The following is a 20,489-nucleotide window of genomic DNA, read 5'->3' as shown; positions in this document are numbered from 1 at the left end:
GGGAAAGCCCAACTCGTCTGGTCTGAACAAATCTATGTATAGCTTTAGTATGTAAGTGTGCACGACATGACCGCGTGGCCTAATGGATAAGGCGCTCGCCTCCGGAGCGGGAGATTCTGGGTTCGAGTCCCAGCGTGGTCGCTTTTTTTTACTCACCTTGGATTTAACATATCCACTATAGTTTTTTTTGAAAGAAGTCCATAGTTTGCATAAAGTCGTTTTTTCTTTCCTGATTTTGTTTTGAACCTTCTCCTGAATTTAACATATCCACTATAGTTTTTTTTGAAAGAAGTCCATAGTTTGCATAAAGTCGTTTTTTCTTTCCTGATTTTGTTTTGAACCTTCTCCTGAATTTAACATATCCACTATAGTTTTTTTTGAAAGAAGTCCATAGTTTGCATAAAGTCGTTTTTTCTTTCCTGATTTTGTTTTGAACCTTCTCCTGAATTTAACATATCCACTATAGTTTTTTTTGAAAGAAAGTCCATAGTTTGCATAAAGTCGTTTTTTCTTTCCTGATTTTGTTTTGAACCTTCTCCTGAATTTAACATATCCACTATAGTTTTTTTTGAAAGAAGTCCATAGTTTGCATAAAGTCGTTTTTTCTTTCCTGATTTTGTTTTGAACCTTCTCCTGAATTTAACATATCCACTATAGTTTTTTTTGAAAGAAGTCCATAGTTTGCATAAAGTCGTTTTTTCTTTCCTGATTTTGTTTTGAACCTTCTCCTGAATTTAACATATCCACTATAGTTTTTTTTGAAAGAAAGTCCATAGTTTGCATAAAGTCGTTTTTTCTTTCCTGATTTTGTTTTGAACCTTCTCCTGAATTTAACATATCCACTATAGTTTTTTTTGAAAGAAGTCCATAGTTTGCATAAAGTCGTTTTTTCTTTCCTGATTTTGTTTTGAACCTTCTCCTGAATTTAACATATCCACTATAGTTTTTTTGAAAGAAAGTCCATAGTTTGCATAAAGTCGTTTTTTCTTTCCTGATTTTGTTTTGAACCTTCTCCTGAATTTAACATATCCACTATAGTTTTTTTTGAAAGAAGTCCATAGTTTGCATAAAGTCGTTTTTTCTTTCCTGATTTTGTTTTGAACCTTCTCCTGAATTTAACATATCCACTATAGTTTTTTTTGAAAGAAGTCCATAGTTTGCATAAAGTCGTTTTTTCTTTCCTGATTTTGTTTTGAACCTTCTCCTGAATTTAACATATCCACTATAGTTTTTTTGAAAGAAAGTCCATAGTTTGCATAAAGTCGTTTTTTCTTTCCTGATTTTGTTTTGAACCTTCTCCTGAATTTAACATATCCACTATAGTTTTTTTTGAAAGAAGTCCATAGTTTGCATAAAGTCGTTTTTTCTTTCCTGATTTTGTTTTGAACCTTCTCCTGAATTTAACATATCCACTATAGTTTTTTTTGAAAGAAGTCCATAGTTTGCATAAAGTCGTTTTTTCTTTCCTGATTTTGTTTTGAACCTTCTCCTGAATTTAACATATCCACTATAGTTTTTTTTGAAAGAAGTCCATAGTTTGCATAAAGTCGTTTTTTCTTTCCTGATTTTGTTTTGAACCTTCTCCTGAATTTAACATATCCACTATAGTTTTTTTTGAAAGAAGTCCATAGTTTGCATAAAGTCGTTTTTTCTTTCCTGATTTTGTTTTGAACCTTCTCCTGAATTTAACATATCCACTATAGTTTTTTTTGAAAGAAGTCCATAGTTTGCATAAAGTCGTTTTTTCTTTCCTGATTTTGTTTTGAACCTTCTCCTGAATTTAACATATCCACTATAGTTTTTTTTGAAAGAAGTCCATAGTTTGCATAAAGTCGTTTTTTCTTTCCTGATTTTGTTTTGAACCTTCTCCTGAATTTAACATATCCACTATAGTTTTTTTTGAAAGAAGTCCATAGTTTGCATAAAGTCGTTTTTTCTTTCCTGATTTTGTTTTGAACCTTCTCCTGAATTTAACATATCCACTATAGTTTTTTTTGAAAGAAGTCCATAGTTTGCATAAAGTCGTTTTTTCTTTCCTGATTTTGTTTTGAACCTTCTCCTGAATTTAACATATCCACTATAGTTTTTTTTGAAAGAAGTCCATAGTTTGCATAAAGTCGTTTTTTCTTTCCTGATTTTGTTTTGAACCTTCTCCTGAATTTAACATATCCACTATAGTTTTTTTTGAAAGAAGTCCATAGTTTGCATAAAGTCGTTTTTTCTTTCCTGATTTTGTTTTGAACCTTCTCCTGAATTTAACATATCCACTATAGTTTTTTTTGAAAGAAGTCCATAGTTTGCATAAAGTCGTTTTTTCTTTCCTGATTTTGTTTTGAACCTTCTCCTGAATTTAACATATCCACTATAGTTTTTTTTGAAAGAAGTCCATAGTTTGCATAAAGTCGTTTTTTCTTTCCTGATTTTGTTTTGAACCTTCTCCTGAATTTAACATATCCACTATAGTTTTTTTTGAAAGAAGTCCATAGTTTGCATAAAGTCGTTTTTTCTTTCCTGATTTTGTTTTGAACCTTCTCCTGAATTTAACATATCCACTATAGTTTTTTTTGAAAGAAAGTCCATAGTTTGCATAAAGTCGTTTTTTCTTTCCTGATTTTGTTTTGAACCTTCTCCTGAATTTAACATATCCACTATAGTTTTTTTTGAAAGAAGTCCATAGTTTGCATAAAGTCGTTTTTTCTTTCCTGATTTTGTTTTGAACCTTCTCCTGAATTTAACATATCCACTATAGTTTTTTTTGAAAGAAGTCCATAGTTTGCATAAAGTCGTTTTTTCTTTCCTGATTTTGTTTTGAACCTTCTCCTGAATTTAACATATCCACTATAGTTTTTTTTGAAAGAAGTCCATAGTTTGCATAAAGTCGTTTTTTCTTTCCTGATTTTGTTTTGAACCTTCTCCTGAATTTAACATATCCACTATAGTTTTTTTTGAAAGAAGTCCATAGTTTGCATAAAGTCGTTTTTTCTTTCCTGATTTTGTTTTGAACCTTCTCCTGAATTTAACATATCCACTATAGTTTTTTTTGAAAGAAGTCCATAGTTTGCATAAAGTCGTTTTTTCTTTCCTGATTTTGTTTTGAACCTTCTCCTGAATTTAACATATCCACTATAGTTTTTTTGAAAGAAGTCCATAGTTTGCATAAAGTCGTTTTTTCTTTCCTGATTTTGTTTTGAACCTTCTCCTGAATTTAACATATCCACTATAGTTTTTTTTGAAAGAAGTCCATAGTTTGCATAAAGTCGTTTTTTCTTTCCTGATTTTGTTTTGAACCTTCTCCTGAATTTAACATATCCACTATAGTTTTTTTTGAAAGAAGTCCATAGTTTGCATAAAGTCGTTTTTTCTTTCCTGATTTTGTTTTGAACCTTCTCCTGAATTTAACATATCCACTATGGATTTAACATATCCACTATAGTTTTTTTTGAAAGAAGTCCATAGTTTGCATAAAGTCGTTTTTTCTTTCCTGATTTTGTTTTGAACCTTCTCCTGAATTGTTTAAGATTTTTTTTGCGGGAGAAAAAAAGATTCTCATTACTCACGGAGGCTTCTCAGCCAATGCCAAGTTTACAACAAAATCTAATCCCGAATGTAACCATACTGCAGTACGGGAAGTGCTACGGCCATACGCAGCAAGTTCATGGCTAACTTTATTCTGTGACCGACAACAGCGAGAATGTAACCATACTGCAGTACAGGAAGTGCTACGGCCATACGCAGCAAGTTCATGGCTAACTTTATTCTGTGACCGACAACTTTGTTTTGAACCTCCTCAAATGTCTCCTGATTTGGGTTCTTTCCCCCTCTTGCGACTGCAGTGGCTAGGGCACTCATCCCTTTTGAACTCCGCCGACAAGCCCGTAGATTGATTGAAGTCAAACTTTTCTTTTTAAATGGTCAAGATTAAAACATAGGCATAGTCATTTTTGAAAGTGTACACATTGGTCAAGAACCCAAGGAAGAGGAGGTTTGTTCTAAAGTTTGTGGAGATTCTTCACGAGGTGCGCCTCATTCTGCTACTCCCTCCGATCCATAACAAGTGTCGTAGTTTTGGGTTAAGGTCGGTTGCAATTTTGAACTAAGGTTGAACTAACCTTAGTTCAAGACTGCGACACTTGTTTTGGATCGGAGGGAGTAGCAAAATATGTGGTGTTGATGGTGGTTGTTCATAGTTTTGTTGATGGTAGTCTCCTCGCCAGTCTTTCCTTGGCATATTTTCATATGAATTGGGATCTTCTCTGTAAACTACTCTCTCCGTCTCTTTAGTGATCTAAACACTCTTATATTTCTTTACGGAGGAAGTACTTCGTTGTTGACTTGGTTAAGGGTTTCTGTTCCTAAAGACAAGCCTCAAACATCCTCTGATTAGGTTTTCTCTTTCCCTCTTGCGACTACGGCTGCTAGGCCACTTATCCCCTCAAAACTTCACCAGCAAGCTCATGGATCCACTTCCCCTATGGGTTGCTCAGGTGGCCAGTGGTGAGGAGCGAGATAACGATGCCTCGGTTCTTAGTGTTTTTTATTGCTGGTTTCCATGGTAAGAGCCGAGTCCTCGCCATTTTCCATTTCATAATTGCACTTGAGGATGTGCGCCACCAGCAACCAACTGGTAACCCATTTCGCATCACTGACCTCACAAATTCTATCCGTACTGAATCGACCCAGCTGCTGCAGCGTTAATCTAATTTTGGTGTCAAAACGCTGAGGACGCAGTTTGACACAAGGAATCCAGAGAAATTGTCTGCACTCTTCGGTATGCACTCCCAGGCAACCGGTGAAGAACGGTATATATATTTTTGTCATTCCGAATCACTATAGGATTCCCATTTATGCAGATATTATTACTACTATTGTTATTATTACCATCATCATCATCATCATCATCATCATAAATATTATTACTATTATCATTATTATCATTTTCATATCAAGGTGTCAACATAACATGGCATGCGATCTAGTGCAACCTAGGTAAGGAAATGGAGCACATGATTCAGATCTCCCAGAAAGAAAAACCTCCAGAATGCACTCCTCAATTCTATGGCCGTGGTTTTAGGGAACAAAAGGAAAGAGATACACCAACTGTACAGGAACATTCCGCCAAGGAGAACCTCCAGGCTAATCTAGCGCATACAATTCGTGTGTGCATGACAGCAGCTGTTCTCATGTGAATGGGTAGAAGTTGGGGAAGAGCAAACTGCCGAGAAGAATATAAGCAACGAAGTAAACGATGACGAAGTATCCCCATCTCTTGCAAGAGCCGCCCCTTGCAGGAGCCAAAATGCGCGAAGCGGCCCAGTAGATCGGGGGGCTGGCAGACAGAAACCGCGTTGACACCTGGACCGAAGAAGCAACAGATGAGACTTGAGTAGCGACCTACAAATAAATTTCATCGGGCATTATACTGACCTGGACGTGCATCACGAAGAAGGCGGTAAATGTCATGAATGTCAGGTGTAAAATGAAAGGAAGAACTAGCAAAGGGCACTCATCCTTGTTATCTCCCACAATTCGGCCTCTTGATACATTGCTATCTAAAGATGCTGCTGAAGCAGCGCTGGCCGCGACAGATTTTCTCTTCTTAACCTCAGTGTTCCCTGTTCAAACATTGCAGAGTTATGTTCAAACTTCAGTTCTCCAGTAGCCTATATTGAATAGGTTGAGGTCAGTTCTCCATTTTTCAGGACAGTTGAAATTTTCTCAACTCCTAGGCATGTGTTAAGAAAGTTGAGGAATATCATTTTCCAATGATCTTTCAAAATAGAGACAAAATGTTGACAGTTGAGAATGTAATAGTACCTTGCTTTTTGTTATGTGGTCCGGTAGAAATTTCACTCTTCAACACTGTGGCAACATCTGAGCTTTCATATGCTTCAACTAACCTCCCGTCAACAATGGCAATTATCTGCTCGTGTATGCTAGTTGATTGGAAGAGTTGGTGAAGCAATTTTGTGTAGTGAACTATAGAATAAACTGCAAGAGATAGTACTGGTGAAGCCAAAAGAAAGTTGGGCAGCTGCTTGACTTGAAAGTATCTCAAGAAACCAACTCCCCTGAAAAGAAAGATGTAAAATAACATAAAGCTCGTGAATAATGGGAGCATAAGTCTTCAGAAGATGGTACTCAAAAAGCAAGCTTAGGGCATCCATAATGTATGCCAAATTGATAGTGCCAAATATTAAAAGGCATCCATAATGTATGCCAAATTGATAGTGCCAAATATTAAAATGGCTTTTGACACCGGTGAGAACCATTATGGAGGGTGTTGCCAAATTAAAAAAAGAGGGCATCGATGCTCCTTCATGCTCCAATGCCAAACAACCTCAGCTAATAAAATAATACATGAACCTTTGTGAACAGGCCCAAATGTTGTGGGTAAAGAGAGATGTGATAGTGTTTTTATTCCATTCTATTCTGTAGTGATCCCCACTATACAGAAATTGGGAACCAGCTAACGCTGTGGATAGCTAGTCTATTTGATACCAGTGCCAAAATTCTGACGACGTCGCAAATTTGGCAGCATCACATTGTAGATGCCCTTAGTACAAGAGTCTATGTAAAATTGTAAGGAGAAATGCATATACATGGACATTCTTTAACCAGTCAAAACAACAAAAGTACTTCAAATTCTGGTGGACATAAATGAGAATGGAGTTTGCCTATTTTCTATACGTGGAGCATACAGCCTAAGCATGGAGATCCCATATTACCAAGCATGGCATCCTTGTGACTTGACAGCATACACTATTGGTGCAACAGAACAGAAGGACGAAAGAACAGACATATCACTCTCCACAAAAGATGAATATGTAATTATCATGGCTGTATAAGAGAAATGGTAGCTCCTTGTAACTCACAAGAACTCTTGTTAAGCATACAATCATATTGATATATGAGTTGTGACAAAGAAAAATAGAACACTATCCCAAGGTAAAATACAGAATTCAAGGGAAAATTATAAATTGTTGAGCTGGTGTTGGTAAAGATGAGATGAAACAATTACCAGTAGTGACTCTGAATAAAACTATACAAAAGGGGCAGTTTTGCTTTGCACCATGGCCTCAGCTCATCCGTGTCCCCGTGTACGCATATGTTCAAATATCCATATGCTTGAAAGGCAAAGAATGGTAGGAATACACAAGTGGAGCGCAAAAATCCAGTGACAAGGGCCTGCACTGCCCACTTGGGCCAAAGAAAAAGGTAATGCCGTTAGGTACCCATAATTCCATTATTTATAAAGCGTCCTGCTTCAGACGCTTAAGTGATAAGGCGTCCTGGGAGTGCCTTAGAAATATGTCCGCTTTAGGCGCTTAAGCGTCAGAGTGGGTGGTGCTCGCTTTAGGTCGTTTACCGCCTTATAAACCATGCATAATTCCCTCAACAGCAACTCATGTAGTCCAAGAAAACATCAGCATAGGTTGAAGTACCATATAAGGTCATGTAGAAGATATTAAACAAAAACATCACATTGGTTAAACATGTGAAAGTATGTGTACATCTAAAATTTTGTGGACAATTTTGATCATACGGGCATCTACAAAAAATAAGAAGATTGTACTCTCGTATGAGTACTTGTCCTACTCTATAGCGCGCATGGGATTTTATTTTCACATGCACACAAAATTTCACATCATCACTACATTTGACTTTTTGAGAAAAAAAAGTCAAACTTCCTGGTGAAAAAATTGTATGGGATATTGGGATGCGCACGAGTTTTGGGTGCCTCTTCAGCCATATGGCCTCTTCATGTTAGCTAGTATAGTAAGCACCGTGCACAACAACATGAAGTGCAACCGGCAAAGAAAGCTTACCATGGGCCTTTTCTTCTGGATAGCAGCATCATATGCTTGTAGCAAAGCCTCAAAACAGATATAGCCAGCATTAAGTGCTCCATTTGACCTAGCTGAACCAGATAGAGCGAGCATTATCATTGCAACGGTACGAGCACCGGAAAACAGGTAGAAGAGCCCTCCGAGCGAAAAAAGGGCATAAAGACTTTCTGAATATCTGCCAAAACAAAAACAAAAAACAGAAACATGCTGCTGTTCAGTCATAGCTAGTACATGATTCGTCATCGCATAAAGGCAAAGAAGTTTACAGTGATGAGTAGAACACAGAAGCTGGATTGAAGCAAAAAAGAACAGATGCACGGTAAGCCGCTCCTGAGTCCTTCAAGATCAGCACAGATAATCTGCACGAAGTACAATAAAGGGTCACTTTTTTCACATTAGAACAAATAGTCGTATTATAAATACTAGGCAAAGCGACTCTACATCTTATTAGACATGAGAAAAATCATTGGTGGTTGTGCAACTGGCAATATTTATAAACGAGAAATGGGCAGTCCTGCACTCGAAATGAATGTACTATAACTAAAAATTGAGGGCAGATTTTTTTATTGCAATTTACTCAAACTCTATTACTCCCTCCAATCCAAATTAATTGTCGCAGCTTTAGTACAACTTTGTACTAAAGTTGTACTAAAGCTGCGGCAATTAATATGGACCAGAGGGAGTATTAAACTATGATGGATACCAAGACTGTCTGAAACATCAAGCATCAAGATGATTAAACACACCAACATTAGTAGACCATTATGCGCACAAGCATGACTCCGATAGAATGAATATCTGTTGACCTGATCCAAAAACCTAAAACAACACTTAAACGCTAAAAATACTTAAACATAGAAATCCTAACTACACTGAAATAAATACACCACATGTGTGTAGCTGAAGAACGTCAGTCACCTGTAGAAATAGGCCGCGGCGCCAACAAATGCCACATTGTTCAGAACATGCCCGGAGATCACAAGCACGGCCCTGTACCCCAGCATCGGCACCAGCGGCGCAAACACTGCAGAAGGAGAATGGGGCCATGACCCAACACCAGACCAGATCAAGCACACACCTCAACGATGAGAAGGTGAGAAGTTGAGGTAGAGGCGAGTAACTTACGGGACCGGGAGAGTAGAGCGATTGAGGCTGGGAGCAGGGGGAGGAAGGCGAATGACTGCTCATACTCGTAGCCGCACTCAGCAGAGCGAGCGAAGTGGACACCGTCCCATACAGCTAGGGACGAGATGGCGGTGGCGGTAGCAGTGGAATTAGAAGAGGAGGCGGAAGGGGGGAAGGAGGGGGAGGAGAGACAAGGCGGGTGAAGGGAGGCGGAGGTGTCGTATGGGCGGAAGAGAAGGCGAGCGAGCAGAGAGAGAGTAAGGACCAAGACACGGGAGGCAGTGGCAAGCCGGACGATGGCGACGAGTGGCGGCGCCATGGGTCGGGCGGGGGTAAAGCACCGTGAGAGCAGAACACCGGTAGGGTGGATCGCTGACTCACTGGTGGTTTTCTGACCCGTCTGGTTCCTAAAACATTACATATGGATTTAGATGTTTCACTCAATGGATTTTTTTTCTATAAAATTTAGTAAAAAGGATTTCTAGAAGAAGATAAAATCATAAACTTCAATACTATGAACCAAACATTACATATGGAGAAAATCACAAAGATTCCAACCCCCCAAAATCTTTTACTCCCTCTGTTCACTTTTATAAGACCTTGAAAACATTTCAGACAATGTGCAAAACAGCCTATTTTGAGTTGTCTGAAACGACTTACAAAAGTGAACGGAGGGAGTATCATAAATTTCAACCCCCCCAACTCTGCTCTAGAGATAGATCTTATTCTTAAGTCTTAACTATCTTCTCTAACGAGCGACGGGAAATGGGACATGGTGCATCATTTATGAAGACAGTACACAGGAAGCTACGAATAGTAGCCCCTAAACAGAGCTATGCGTCTATGCCTCCGAGAAATACAACAGCAATCTTCTTGTTATTTTCACAAGCCACCAACAGAAAAGCAAGGCAGCGAGCATCAAGCCATGAAGCCATTCACGGAAAAATCCATCAGCCTCATTGCTAATCTCTAGTTCCCTATCGCAAGATCAACAGCATACACATCGCCTAATCTAACCCATAAGAAAAAGGACAGAAGGTGAACAGAATTAATGTGGACATACCTGTCGGTGGCACGGTGCTCACCTCACTGGCGGATCTAGGATTTCAGAACAGGGTGGTCCACCTAAAAAAATTGACAACGAATATGACATGCCAACATTCTAATTAATTTACCAGTAGCACATAAAAATTGATCAATATGGTCTTACGGACATACTAAAATTCTCAATTTTGCATGAGCAGACTACATAATACATACCTTGAGAAGTTCAAAGAAGACTATGTGGCATTGTTAATTTGTTAAGAGTGGCATTGACAGAGTAACTTGTTAGAATGGCAAACAATCAGACAAATCATTATTATGTCAATGATCAGGTGCTCATGTACTGGATAGCGAAATTATGTGTGTGTGTTCATGTACTGGATAGCGAAATTATGTGTGTGTTCATGTACTGGATAGCAAGTCTGATTGTTCAGTTAACGGAATAGACTAGACTCTTCCACCTGATTGATGCAATAGAGAGCAAAGAGCAAACCCTAAATCAGAAAACGGGGAATGGGAAGTGCCGCAGTGGAAAACTTGCCTCAAATCCTTAGATCGGGCTAAAGGCTGGACGCCGGGCAGGGTTGCTGGCTTGCTGCCGGCCAAGTGCCGGAGTCGGCGGAGAGCAGACTACGCGGCAGGAGCCGGCTTGCAGGGGCGCCAGGTGGCGCGTTGGTGCCGGGCGGGCGGGGCAGGGAGGGGCGGCTCCTAGGCGTCTAGAGACGGCGAGGTACGCAGCGAGCCGGCGAGATCGCGAGCCGAGCGGCGGAGGTCAGGGGCGAGGTTGTTTTTTTTTTCCGAGGGGAGCGAGCAGGGGCGAGGTGCGTCTGTCCCACAGTCCGAGTGTGCCTGCGTGCGATGTTTTTTTTTAGGGGTGCGTTGTTTTTTTTTTTTTGAGAAGAAAAAGGGTGCGTTGTTTGTTGGGCTAGCCGACTGAGAAGTGAGATGGGTCAGGACGAGTAAGCCATTGTTTCTTGGGCCTTTTTTTCCCTCTGGACCCACTTTGTAGTAGATCCGCCCTGTGATCGAGAGGTGGCTCATAGGCAATTTTGCTACCTGGTGCATGGTTTTTTTACAACTGTTTTCCGCCGGTTTTTCTGGGTCTTTTCCTTGCGGTTTTTCCTGGCATGGTTTTTACTTGTTTTTTCTTTTCTTTTTTAAATGCGTAAAGTATTTTCAAATTCAAAAACTTTTTGCAAGTTCGTGATTTTTTAATCAAAATTTCGTGAACTTTCTTCAACTTTATGTTTTCTTTTAATTCGTGAACGTTTTCCAATTTTGTAAGCTTTTTCAAGTCATGAAATTTTATCAAAGTAGTGAAAAATTTGAAATTCTTGAACTTTTTGTAAATTCACTAATATTTTTAAATTCCTGAACTTTTTCAAGTCGTGAGCTTTTATAAAAGTAGTGAAAATTTTGAAATTCGTGAACTTTTACAAATTCACTAATATTTTTAAATTCATGAATTCTTTCCAAATTTCACACACTTTTTCTAAAAATCATGAAAAAAATTCAAATCCATGGAGTTTTTTAATTGTGTGATGTTTTTCTGAAAAATGATGAACTTATTTCAAATTCATGATTTTTTTAAAAAAAATATGATTTTTTGAATTAATAATATTTCGAAAGTCAACCAGTCAACATTATTTTTTCTTTCTTTTTGAGGCAACAGTCAACCTGGTTGAACCTGTCCAACCGTAAAAAACGAGCGAGTGAGAAGCTTCCTGCAGGCCGACCCATGAGAGCATGCGCGTGAGCATCAGTTTTGTTAGCAGCCGGCGCTGATTAGGGGTACTTTTTTTTTTGAAACTTCAAGACTTTATTCCTCATATCAGAGACAAATTGTTTACAATAGCCTGAGAAATAAAGTCCGGGATGTAGGCTTCCCAAAATGAGGAAAATCTAATGCTAAAAGAGTGACTAGCTAATATATGAGCAACCTCATTAGATTTACGAAAACAGTGGGAGTATTCAGCATTTGCAAAGTCAAGAGCAAGCTCTCTGCATTCCAGAATCGTGGCTATATTGGATCCAGTGTAGTCTTGATTCTGCACTGATTAGGAGTACTTGTGAGATGGAGAAGCAACGTGCGTGGAGTCCTGGACTCGAGCAACAGCTAAGATCGCCCCATGGATGTCCTCAGCGGCAGCGCACGAAAACATTTGAATCTAGTGGCAGTGACAACAACTGAAATCAAGCGGCGACAGTTGCCAAAGCAACTTCAATGAGGCGACCTATTTCGTTCGCCATCATTTATTTGGGTTGGCGCGGACAAAGTCGGCCCAACACGTCGACCTAAACGAATACGCGTCCGCTTTTCGTCCGTGGGTAATCCATTTTTGGCCCATTTTTAAGACGGATTTGCATCTGTGTGGACACGAAACGGGCGCGTGCGCTCGCCCTCTCCCTTTCCCGGGCCCGCTGGTCGGTGGCACATTGGCCTCCCCTCTCCCTCCCAACAGCAACCCTCGCCCGCCTCCTTCGTCGCCGCCGCCGCCGCCCATTTTTTGCCGGCGACTTTGCCAGCTGCGCCGCCTCCATATCCGCCCAGCACTGCGGCCCATTCCCTCCGTCGCCCGCCACCGCCGTTTTGCCGCCGGGGGAGCAAACTGCTTTCCACCGTCGCTCCCCCACCGCACAGCCGCCCGCGACCAAGAAGCCGCCTCACTGTCCCGGTCAGATCTGACCGGCACGCTCGTCGGACGCCGGCAGGGCAGCTAGCTGGTCCGTGCGCGTCGCGACTCCCCTCGCCGGCCGTCTCCTTCTTCGACGCCCGCAAGCTGTTCTCCAGTTTGCCAAGGTACGAAATGGACTCCGCCAACGAGTTCTTCTTCCACAATTTCCTTCGCGACTCTGACGATTCGTCGTCCGACGACGAGGAGGAGATATTGGCCGCCGTGTTGGTCCATCACCACCTAAACAGCCAGCGCCCATTATTCCGTGGTTCCATTCCGGGCCACCTTCCGGCGTTGAATTGCAACCGCGAGAGTGGGCATTTCTTTCTTTGGAAGGACTACTTTGATACAACAAACCCGTTGTTCAAACATCAAAAATTCCGCCGCTGTTTCCGTATGAGTAGGCATGTTTTCAACCATATTAGAGAAGGAGTGGTAGGCTATGATGACTATTTCGAGTGCAAAGAGGATGCCATCGGCAAGATTGGTTTCTCCTTTTATCAGAAATGCACTGCCGCCACCCGAATGTTTGCATACGGAGTGCCCGGTGATCTCATTGACGAGTACGTCCGTATGAGCGAGTCTACATGCCTAGAGTCTCTGTATAAGTTCTGTAAGGCTGTTATTGCTGTGTTTGGCCCTGAGTACTTGAGAGAGCCGACAGCTGAAGCCAGAAGGGGCTTCCCAGGGATGCCTGGCAACATAGACTGCATGCACTGGGAGTGAAAGAACTGTCCTTCTGCTTGGCAAGGGCAGTATAAGGGACATGTTAGGGCTTGCACTATCATACTAGAGGCCGTGGCGTTTCAAGATCTCTGAATCTGGCACTCTTTCTTTGGTATGGCTGGATCACACAATGGTATCAATGTGCTTCAGTGCTCGCCGGTGTTTGCTAGGCTTGCCGAAGGCAACAGCCCACCGGTGAACTTTACTGTCAACGGACACAACTACGACAAATGATACTACCTGGGTGACGGTATCTATCCTCAGTGGACCACTATTGTCAAGACAATACCCAACCCTGTCGAAGAGAAAAGGAAAATTTTTGCCTAAGAGCAAGAGAGTCCTAGGAAGGATGTAGAGCGTGCCTTTCGTGTTTTGCTATCTCGATAGGGCATCGTTCGGTATCCTGTTAATACCTGGAGCACGCAGAAACTGTGGGAGGTGATGACTGTTTGTGTGATTATGCACAGTATGATCGTAGAAGACAAGCGTCCGGAACATCTGTATAATCAAGGCTTTCAGTTTCAGGGTGAGAATGTTGTGCTTGAGCATGAAGTAGCGGCAATGTTTGAACAGTTCACCCAACTTCATGAAGACATGCGTGATTGGAAAACTCACGTGCAGCTGCAAAATGATTTAGTTGAGCATATGTAGGCTCATGTTGGCAACCAATAGATGTATCTTTTTTATTCGTTTGCAAAACTATGTGAAACATTTTTATTTGTATCCAGCTTGTAAAACTATACTATTATTCGGTAAACTATGTTATTTGACAATATATTTGAATGCAAATCAATGTAATATTGGACGGCCAGCCGGCACATATGGGTCGGTGTTTTGGACGCGCTGCCGATCCAAATCTAAAAGAGGGCGGACCCGGACGGGCGGCCGACCCAAACAAACAAAAAACGAACGAAATCGCCGTCTGTTTGGGTCGTCCCATTGGAGTTGCTCTCATGGAGGCTCGTAGTCTGGACTCGATTGGTGGCGGTGTAAACTCGCTCCGGTGAGCGGGCACTGGCAACTGGCAATCGCACGTGGGTGGCGACAACTTGTCGCAATAAGCGTCGAATAGGAAATTCCCACATAAGCAACCAATTGATCGAGCCACTACAATAGTACTTCCTCTGTTTCTTTTTAGTCTGCATATAAGATTTGGTTAAAGTCAAATTTTGTAAAGTTTGACTAATTTTATAGAAAAAATATTAGCATCTACAATACTAAAGCTATATGGTAGGAAAGTTTATTTCATAATGCATCTAACAATATTGATTTCATATTGTGAATCTTAATATTTTTTTTATAAACTTAGTCAAAGTTAAGAAAGTTTAATTTTGAACAAATCTTATATGTAGACTAAAAAGAAACGGAGGGAATACTATTGTTGCCTAGCGCCGCCGTTGTACACCTCCTCCTCCACGTTGAATTGCTTGCCACCCACTCCACAACTCCTTACATCCTCCCCCCATTGGACGTCCCTCCTTCACGCCGACCTGAAGCTATATGAGTGAATTCTTCAGCAATTCCTCAATTCTCAATCTCAGCCTTTTGGACGCTCCCTCCTCCGCTGCTCAACCTGCCCTCTGCCCACCACCCGCAAGTGATGGATTCAGGGGAGAAGGCCAAAGAAGTGGAAGCAACTTCGGGCGGCGGCGGCATCCCACAAACGCGCACGAGACATCGAGAATGGCCAGGAGTAGCAGACCTTTCTTCCCTCCTTGCTCTTGCTTGGTTTACATTTTTTTGTGCGACACCATGTTTGAATTTTTTTTGCGAGAAAACTTTCGATCTATTCATTTTTAATCATGACAGTACAACAAACATAAATAATAATAATAATTACGTCCAGATCCATAGGCCACCTAGCGACGACTACAAACACTGAAGCGAGCCAAAGGTGCGTCGCCGTCATCGCCCCTCCCTCGTCGGAGTCGGGCACAACTTGTTGTAGTAGACAGTCGGAAAGTCGTCGTGCTAAGGCCCCATAGGACCAGCGCACCTGAACAGCAACCGCCACAAATGAAGAATAAAGTAGATCGAAAGGATCCAACCCGAAGACACACGAACATAGACGAACAACAACCAGATCCGAGCAAATCCACCGAGGATAGATCGCCGGAGACACACCTTCACACGCCCGTCAACGATGCTAGACACATCACCGGAATGGGGGCTAGGCAGTGAAACCTTTATTCCATGTTCAAGTAGCCGTCACTGTCTCTAAATAGGACACAAACCCTAACAAAACTCGAAGGAACTACGAACAACGAAGCCCTCCCCCCAGCCCTTGCCAAGATACACCGTGCCCCCATAGCGCTAAGGCCACTGGAGACGAGGCGGACCTGCAGTGGCGCCGGCGAGAGGCACAAACCCTAGATTTATTTTAGAGGAGGAGGCTGCGGCTACCAGGGCTTGACCGAAACTCCATTTGAATGTGCTTTTCACCATGTTTGGATTTAAAGTGTATAGTACAGAAATTAGAAGAAGGCACTCAATTTTGCAGGTAATTCCACCAGATTGTGTTGGTGAAGTATCTAATCTAGCATGTCAATGCTGATGCCGTCTCCGAAGGCAAATTGAAGACTATGCCGCTCCTATTCTCCGTAGACCTTTTTATGTTTTTTCATGTTTTTGTAGTTGAATTTCTTAGAACTTTTAAACCTTCAAAATTTTAGACTTTAAATGTTCCTTCTGGTTAAGTTCAAGTCCCGGGTCCATCACTGCCTGAAAAAAATTGACAGTAGCTGACCAAACCTCCGTTTTTCCTTACTGTAATACACAACACAAACCTCGTTGTAGAACACGCATGAGTATTGAGACCTCGAGTGGTCGATACGTGTACCAGGCTGCATGCATGAAGAGAAAAATCTCACAAAAACACACGAGGCCGGCCGGGTGCATGCATGATATTGTGGAGGGGGTTGTTGGGATTGGGAGTTCCATATCCAACAGATTTTTGCTGGAACGTGACACCCGCGCTCGCTGCACACAGCGGGACAGCCGCCACACTCACCTTTGGAGAACTGAAGGAACGAAAAGGTCAAAATCTTATGCACGATGGAGCAAGGATAAGCACTGCGAAATGGCCCTTGACCTATTTTCCGTTAGTGATAGCTCCATATCTGTACACAGGAACGGAAAATTTCAGTAAAAAAGTGTCACTTGTTGGCACATTGGTCGTACAGCCGATCGTGCCCAACGTCACGTGCATGAAGTATAAAGCTTATAGAAAACATATGCAATGTTAGTTCCTTAGTGGGTGTATTATTTCTTAAAACGGAATTTTTGTTTCCGGCCTCTGTATCGGGGTAACGTCACATTGCAAGACCTAACAATGTCTGTCGTATTTTTATTTTGGAGCGAATTCTAAAAACAAAATAAAAGCTAGATAAGCGAACAAGAATGAAAAAAGATTACATGTTCTAACGTGGCAATCAACCGGAAGAAAAGAAGGCTAGTATTTACCTTTTTAATGGTCGTTCTACATGACTACGTCCAGTTCTCTTTACGTTGTACTGTCGGTTTTCCTTGACAATTATCAGACCTAAGATGCTCTTTGAGTGTATTTCCCAAGAAAAGTGCTACGGATGCTAGAAAACAATGCATCACTATGAAAAAAACGTAGAATGCATAGAAAAAAATGCTTAGGGATTCGTCCAAAAATAGTCGTAAAGCATAGAAACACTTTCCAAGTTGTATTGCCCTCATCTAGAAGATACACAAAGTCTTTGATGAAGGAACTCAAAAGGACAACCAACATCATACGTCATCCAAATTGTCCAAAACCAAAGAAAGGGGATCAATGTATAATCAAGACCATCTAGTTACTTGCAAGTGCGCCAACAACTAGTAGCAAAGTATTCGTTGCTCTTTGGGTACAACCAGTTGGAGATGGTACCACGGGTTATATTCAATTAGTGTGAGTGACGACCTAACAATACGATTAATAATGCTACATGTAATTTTGTTGCGGTAGTAATATATTGTGCTTTTGAACTTTCTGTTCTTCCAATTCTGTAAGAACGGATACTTTGCAATCAATATAAAGCTGTTTGCATCAATCGATGCAGAGGGCCTGATTAATCCTTTTTGACGAAAAAACCGGTGCTTTGGTATTCGTCTAAAAATAGTTGTAAAGCATAAAAACATTCCACATTTTTTTTGCTCACCCGATCACCCGGCATCTGCTTCTAGAAGATATACAGAGTATATAATATTGGACTACCACATTGTTTGATGAAGGAAATCAAATTCAAAAGGACCACGGCCAACATCGTCATCCAAATAGTCTGGGCGATCTAATTAGAATCAGCATCTACTACCAAAGAAGTCCATCACCACGACCTCAAGGCATTCCCTCCCCACTATCATACGTACCGTCCTGGAACTCCAGCTTCTGCAAGTTATTAGTGGATCGATCGATGCATGTTGCAAATAAAAAGAAGAAGAAGAAAGAGCCATTATCCTTGTCAAGTTCTTCCACCCAAAAATGGTGTATGCATTAGTTTCCACGGTGGATATTTAGGCACGTGGTTATTCCGTATAAACAAACAGTTAGTGGGGCTGTGAGGAAAAATCAGCCGATCATACGTAAGCTAGCAATGTTAGTAGGAGTATCGTGGATGCCTAGTCAAACTACACGGTGATATTAGTGATCGATTATAGCTGTTGCTAGTGTACCATGTTGCTGGAGCATGCAGCTAGCCCACTACTCCCCGGCCACCTTTATGCCTGTATAAATTGGCACCCCGATACGTGCTTGCAATCCACAATTACCAAGCTCAAACACTGGCTAGCTTACCCTGACAGACATTGTTAGGTCTTGCAAGTGAAGCTAGGAAAGAAAAACCATGGCGGCTTCCCGTGCCTTGGCTGCACTGCTTGCTGTGGTGGTACTCGTGGTCTGTTCTCCGGCGCCTCGTGTTCTGGCTACTGACCCGAGCCAGCTCCAGGACTTCTGCGTTGCTGATCTAATGAACCCTGGTATATTTTTTGCAAAGAAGAAGATTTGCTCCCTCTTTTTCAACTTACTTAAAGTTCTAGCTTTTTCTTTGTCAAAATTTTCTATATTTGATCAAGTATATATATAGGAAATATAATATCTACAACATGAAATATATGAATAGTACAATAACATATTTACGATGAATCCAATAAAACCTTTTTGGAACGGAAGCTACATGATTAATTTCTTTCATGCAACATGGTCGATATATGCAGGCATAAAAAACTAGTATTGTGTTTCCTGTTATTTGTTTGATTTGACATATACTACTCCTCAGATAGCAATGTAAAAGTACATGCTCTTTTCTAGCTTTCTTACACATTAACAATATTGAAGATATTCTCTAAAAACAATATTAAATATAAGAAAAGTGGACAAACTATAAATGCATACTTGCACATCAAGTGAACTGTTTCATTGTTCAGGACTTCATGTTTCGATCACTTAGGTTAGTCGAAGCAATAACATCCATTATTAGATAGTAAACATATTTTAAAATTTTATGTAGAACTTGATCAACTTAGAATAACTATATTCAACCTTTGGCACTTGGAAATTGCTGCAACATGGTAAGATTTAACTTTGGATGTGCAACTGTGTATACATGCAGTGATTGTGAATGGGTTCGTGTGCAAGAACATGAAGATGGTGACGGCGAACGACTTCTTCTTGCCCGGGCTTAACAAGCCGGGCAAGTTGAACGCTCAGGGCTCAGCGGTGACACCGGTGACGGTGAAGCAGCTGGCGGGGCTGAACACGCTGGGCATCTCATTGGCGCGCATCGACTTCGGGCCCAACGGCGGGCAGAACCCACCCCACACGCACCCTCGCGGCTCCGAGATCCTCACCGTGATCATGGGGCAGCTGCTGGTGGGGTTCGTCACTTCCAACCAGGCGGACGGGAAGAACCTGCTCTTCACCAAGCAGCTGGTGGAGGGCGACGTGTTCGTGTTCCCGCAGGGGCTCATCCACTTCCAGGTGAACAACGGCAAGGTACCCGCCGTGGCCATTGCCGCGCTCAGCAGCCAGGACGCCGGCGTGATCACCATCGCCAACGCCGTCTTCGGGTCCACGCCGCCCATCAGCGACCTCATCCTCGCCAAGGCCTTCATGACAGAGAAGGACACCGTCGACTGGATCCAGGCCAAGTTCGCACCGGCCATGAGCGGCAATAGCAGCATGGGCGGTGGCGGCTACATGCCGCCCGGCGGCAACAGCACCGGCGGCGGTGGCGGTTACTATCCTGGCATGCGCAAGCAGAAGCCCTAAATGACGGACGGACGGCCATCCTATAGGTAAAGAAAAAACAACAAGCCACTGGTAAACAGAGTGTGGTGTAGTAAGTCGTGTACCAGCAGGTGTTTGTGGATCGAGGGGTACGTACGTATACGTGCTAGCACTCGGTCGTGTCGAATAAATAGTGCCCAAAGTGCACCGGTGTACTAGCTAAATGCTGTTAAATTTCTATATGGAATAATAAATTCTAAGGTTTGGTCATAAGTTTTGCTAATTCTCAGTCGACGGAGAAATATCTGAGTCTCAGCCAACCATTGCCTGGTGTTATTTAGATTCATTCTGAAGTACATTTTTTTAAGGTGAGTACTTATTTTTCGGTCGTCACATGGCTTATGGTAGTAGGGTTTTCTTCTGTAATTTTATTCAAACTCATAAAAAAAAATTAGCATAAGAAGGGCCTCCCCTCCGATTTCCGTTAAAGAAACCATATGGTGCTCCTAATAACAAACTAAAGCATAAAAGAAAACAGCAGCATCCGACAATTAACATCCATTACATCAGATAGCCCAAGACCAAGACCAACCAAAAGCTAGACTAACCCCGGCAAAGCCAAAGGGCAACGACGATGCGCGAGGATTAAGCAGGTTCCAGTGACTGCAAAGTTTATACACATCGCCAAAAGATGAGGGTGAAACTAGAAGTCAAACAAACACTACGAACAGCATCCAGCGAGAACGCAGACAAAGCATCATCTTCGATCTTCAGGATCCAAGCCTGCAGACACCATATCTCCATCCATACGACGCCTTGTATATCTCACTTGCTACATGCTTG

General features: G+C 41.8%; 3 protein-coding genes and 1 non-coding gene across 5 annotated transcripts; 3 read left to right on the top strand and 1 right to left on the bottom strand.

Moving 5' to 3' along the window:
* The first annotated feature begins 68 nt into the window (after positions 1-68).
* Positions 69-141, top strand: TRNAR-CCG (transfer RNA arginine (anticodon CCG)). Its single transcript has one exon. It is a non-coding gene; the product is annotated as a tRNA-Arg (tRNA).
* Positions 142-4,898: 4,757 nt separating this feature from the next.
* LOC125539712 (transferases, transferring hexosyl groups) lies at positions 4,899-10,866 on the bottom strand. 2 transcript variants are annotated; one of them, XM_048703222.2, is made up of 10 exons: positions 10,558-10,866; positions 10,036-10,097; positions 8,973-9,379; positions 8,766-8,871; positions 8,114-8,206; positions 7,827-8,022; positions 7,019-7,197; positions 5,815-6,068; positions 5,425-5,612; positions 4,899-5,352 (listed from the first exon to the last, which is right to left on the bottom strand). In XM_048703222.2, the coding sequence occupies exons 3-10, from the start codon at positions 9,289-9,291 to the stop codon at positions 5,179-5,181; spliced, it is 1,509 nt and encodes a 502-aa protein (XP_048559179.1). In that variant the 5' UTR covers positions 9,292-9,379; positions 10,036-10,097; positions 10,558-10,866; the 3' UTR covers positions 4,899-5,178. The 2 variants fall into 2 exon arrangements, with proteins under 2 accessions (XP_048559179.1, XP_048559180.1); XM_048703223.2 differs by having other exon boundaries at positions 7,019-7,185.
* Positions 10,867-12,823: 1,957 nt separating this feature from the next.
* LOC147986716 (uncharacterized) lies at positions 12,824-13,417 on the top strand. The gene has a single exon (XM_087542125.1). The coding sequence runs from the start codon at positions 12,824-12,826 to the stop codon at positions 13,415-13,417; it is 594 nt and encodes a 197-aa protein (XP_087398251.1).
* A 4,756-nt stretch (positions 13,418-18,173) lies between these two features.
* LOC125534084 (germin-like protein 4-1) lies at positions 18,174-19,919 on the top strand. Its single transcript, XM_048697380.2, has 2 exons — positions 18,174-18,397; positions 19,030-19,919. The coding sequence occupies exons 1-2, from the start codon at positions 18,265-18,267 to the stop codon at positions 19,686-19,688; spliced, it is 792 nt and encodes a 263-aa protein (XP_048553337.1). The 5' UTR covers positions 18,174-18,264; the 3' UTR covers positions 19,689-19,919.
* The last annotated feature ends 570 nt before the right edge of the window (positions 19,920-20,489 follow it).

The sequence above is a fragment of the Triticum urartu genome, chromosome 2A (genome assembly GCF_056163025.1).
Source record: "Triticum urartu cultivar PI428250 chromosome 2A, HENAU_Tu73, whole genome shotgun sequence".
Lineage (NCBI taxonomy): Eukaryota > Viridiplantae > Streptophyta > Magnoliopsida > Poales > Poaceae > Triticum > Triticum urartu.
The sequence above is the reverse complement of the archived record's forward strand: the minus strand, read 5'-3'. Positions and strand labels throughout refer to the sequence as shown.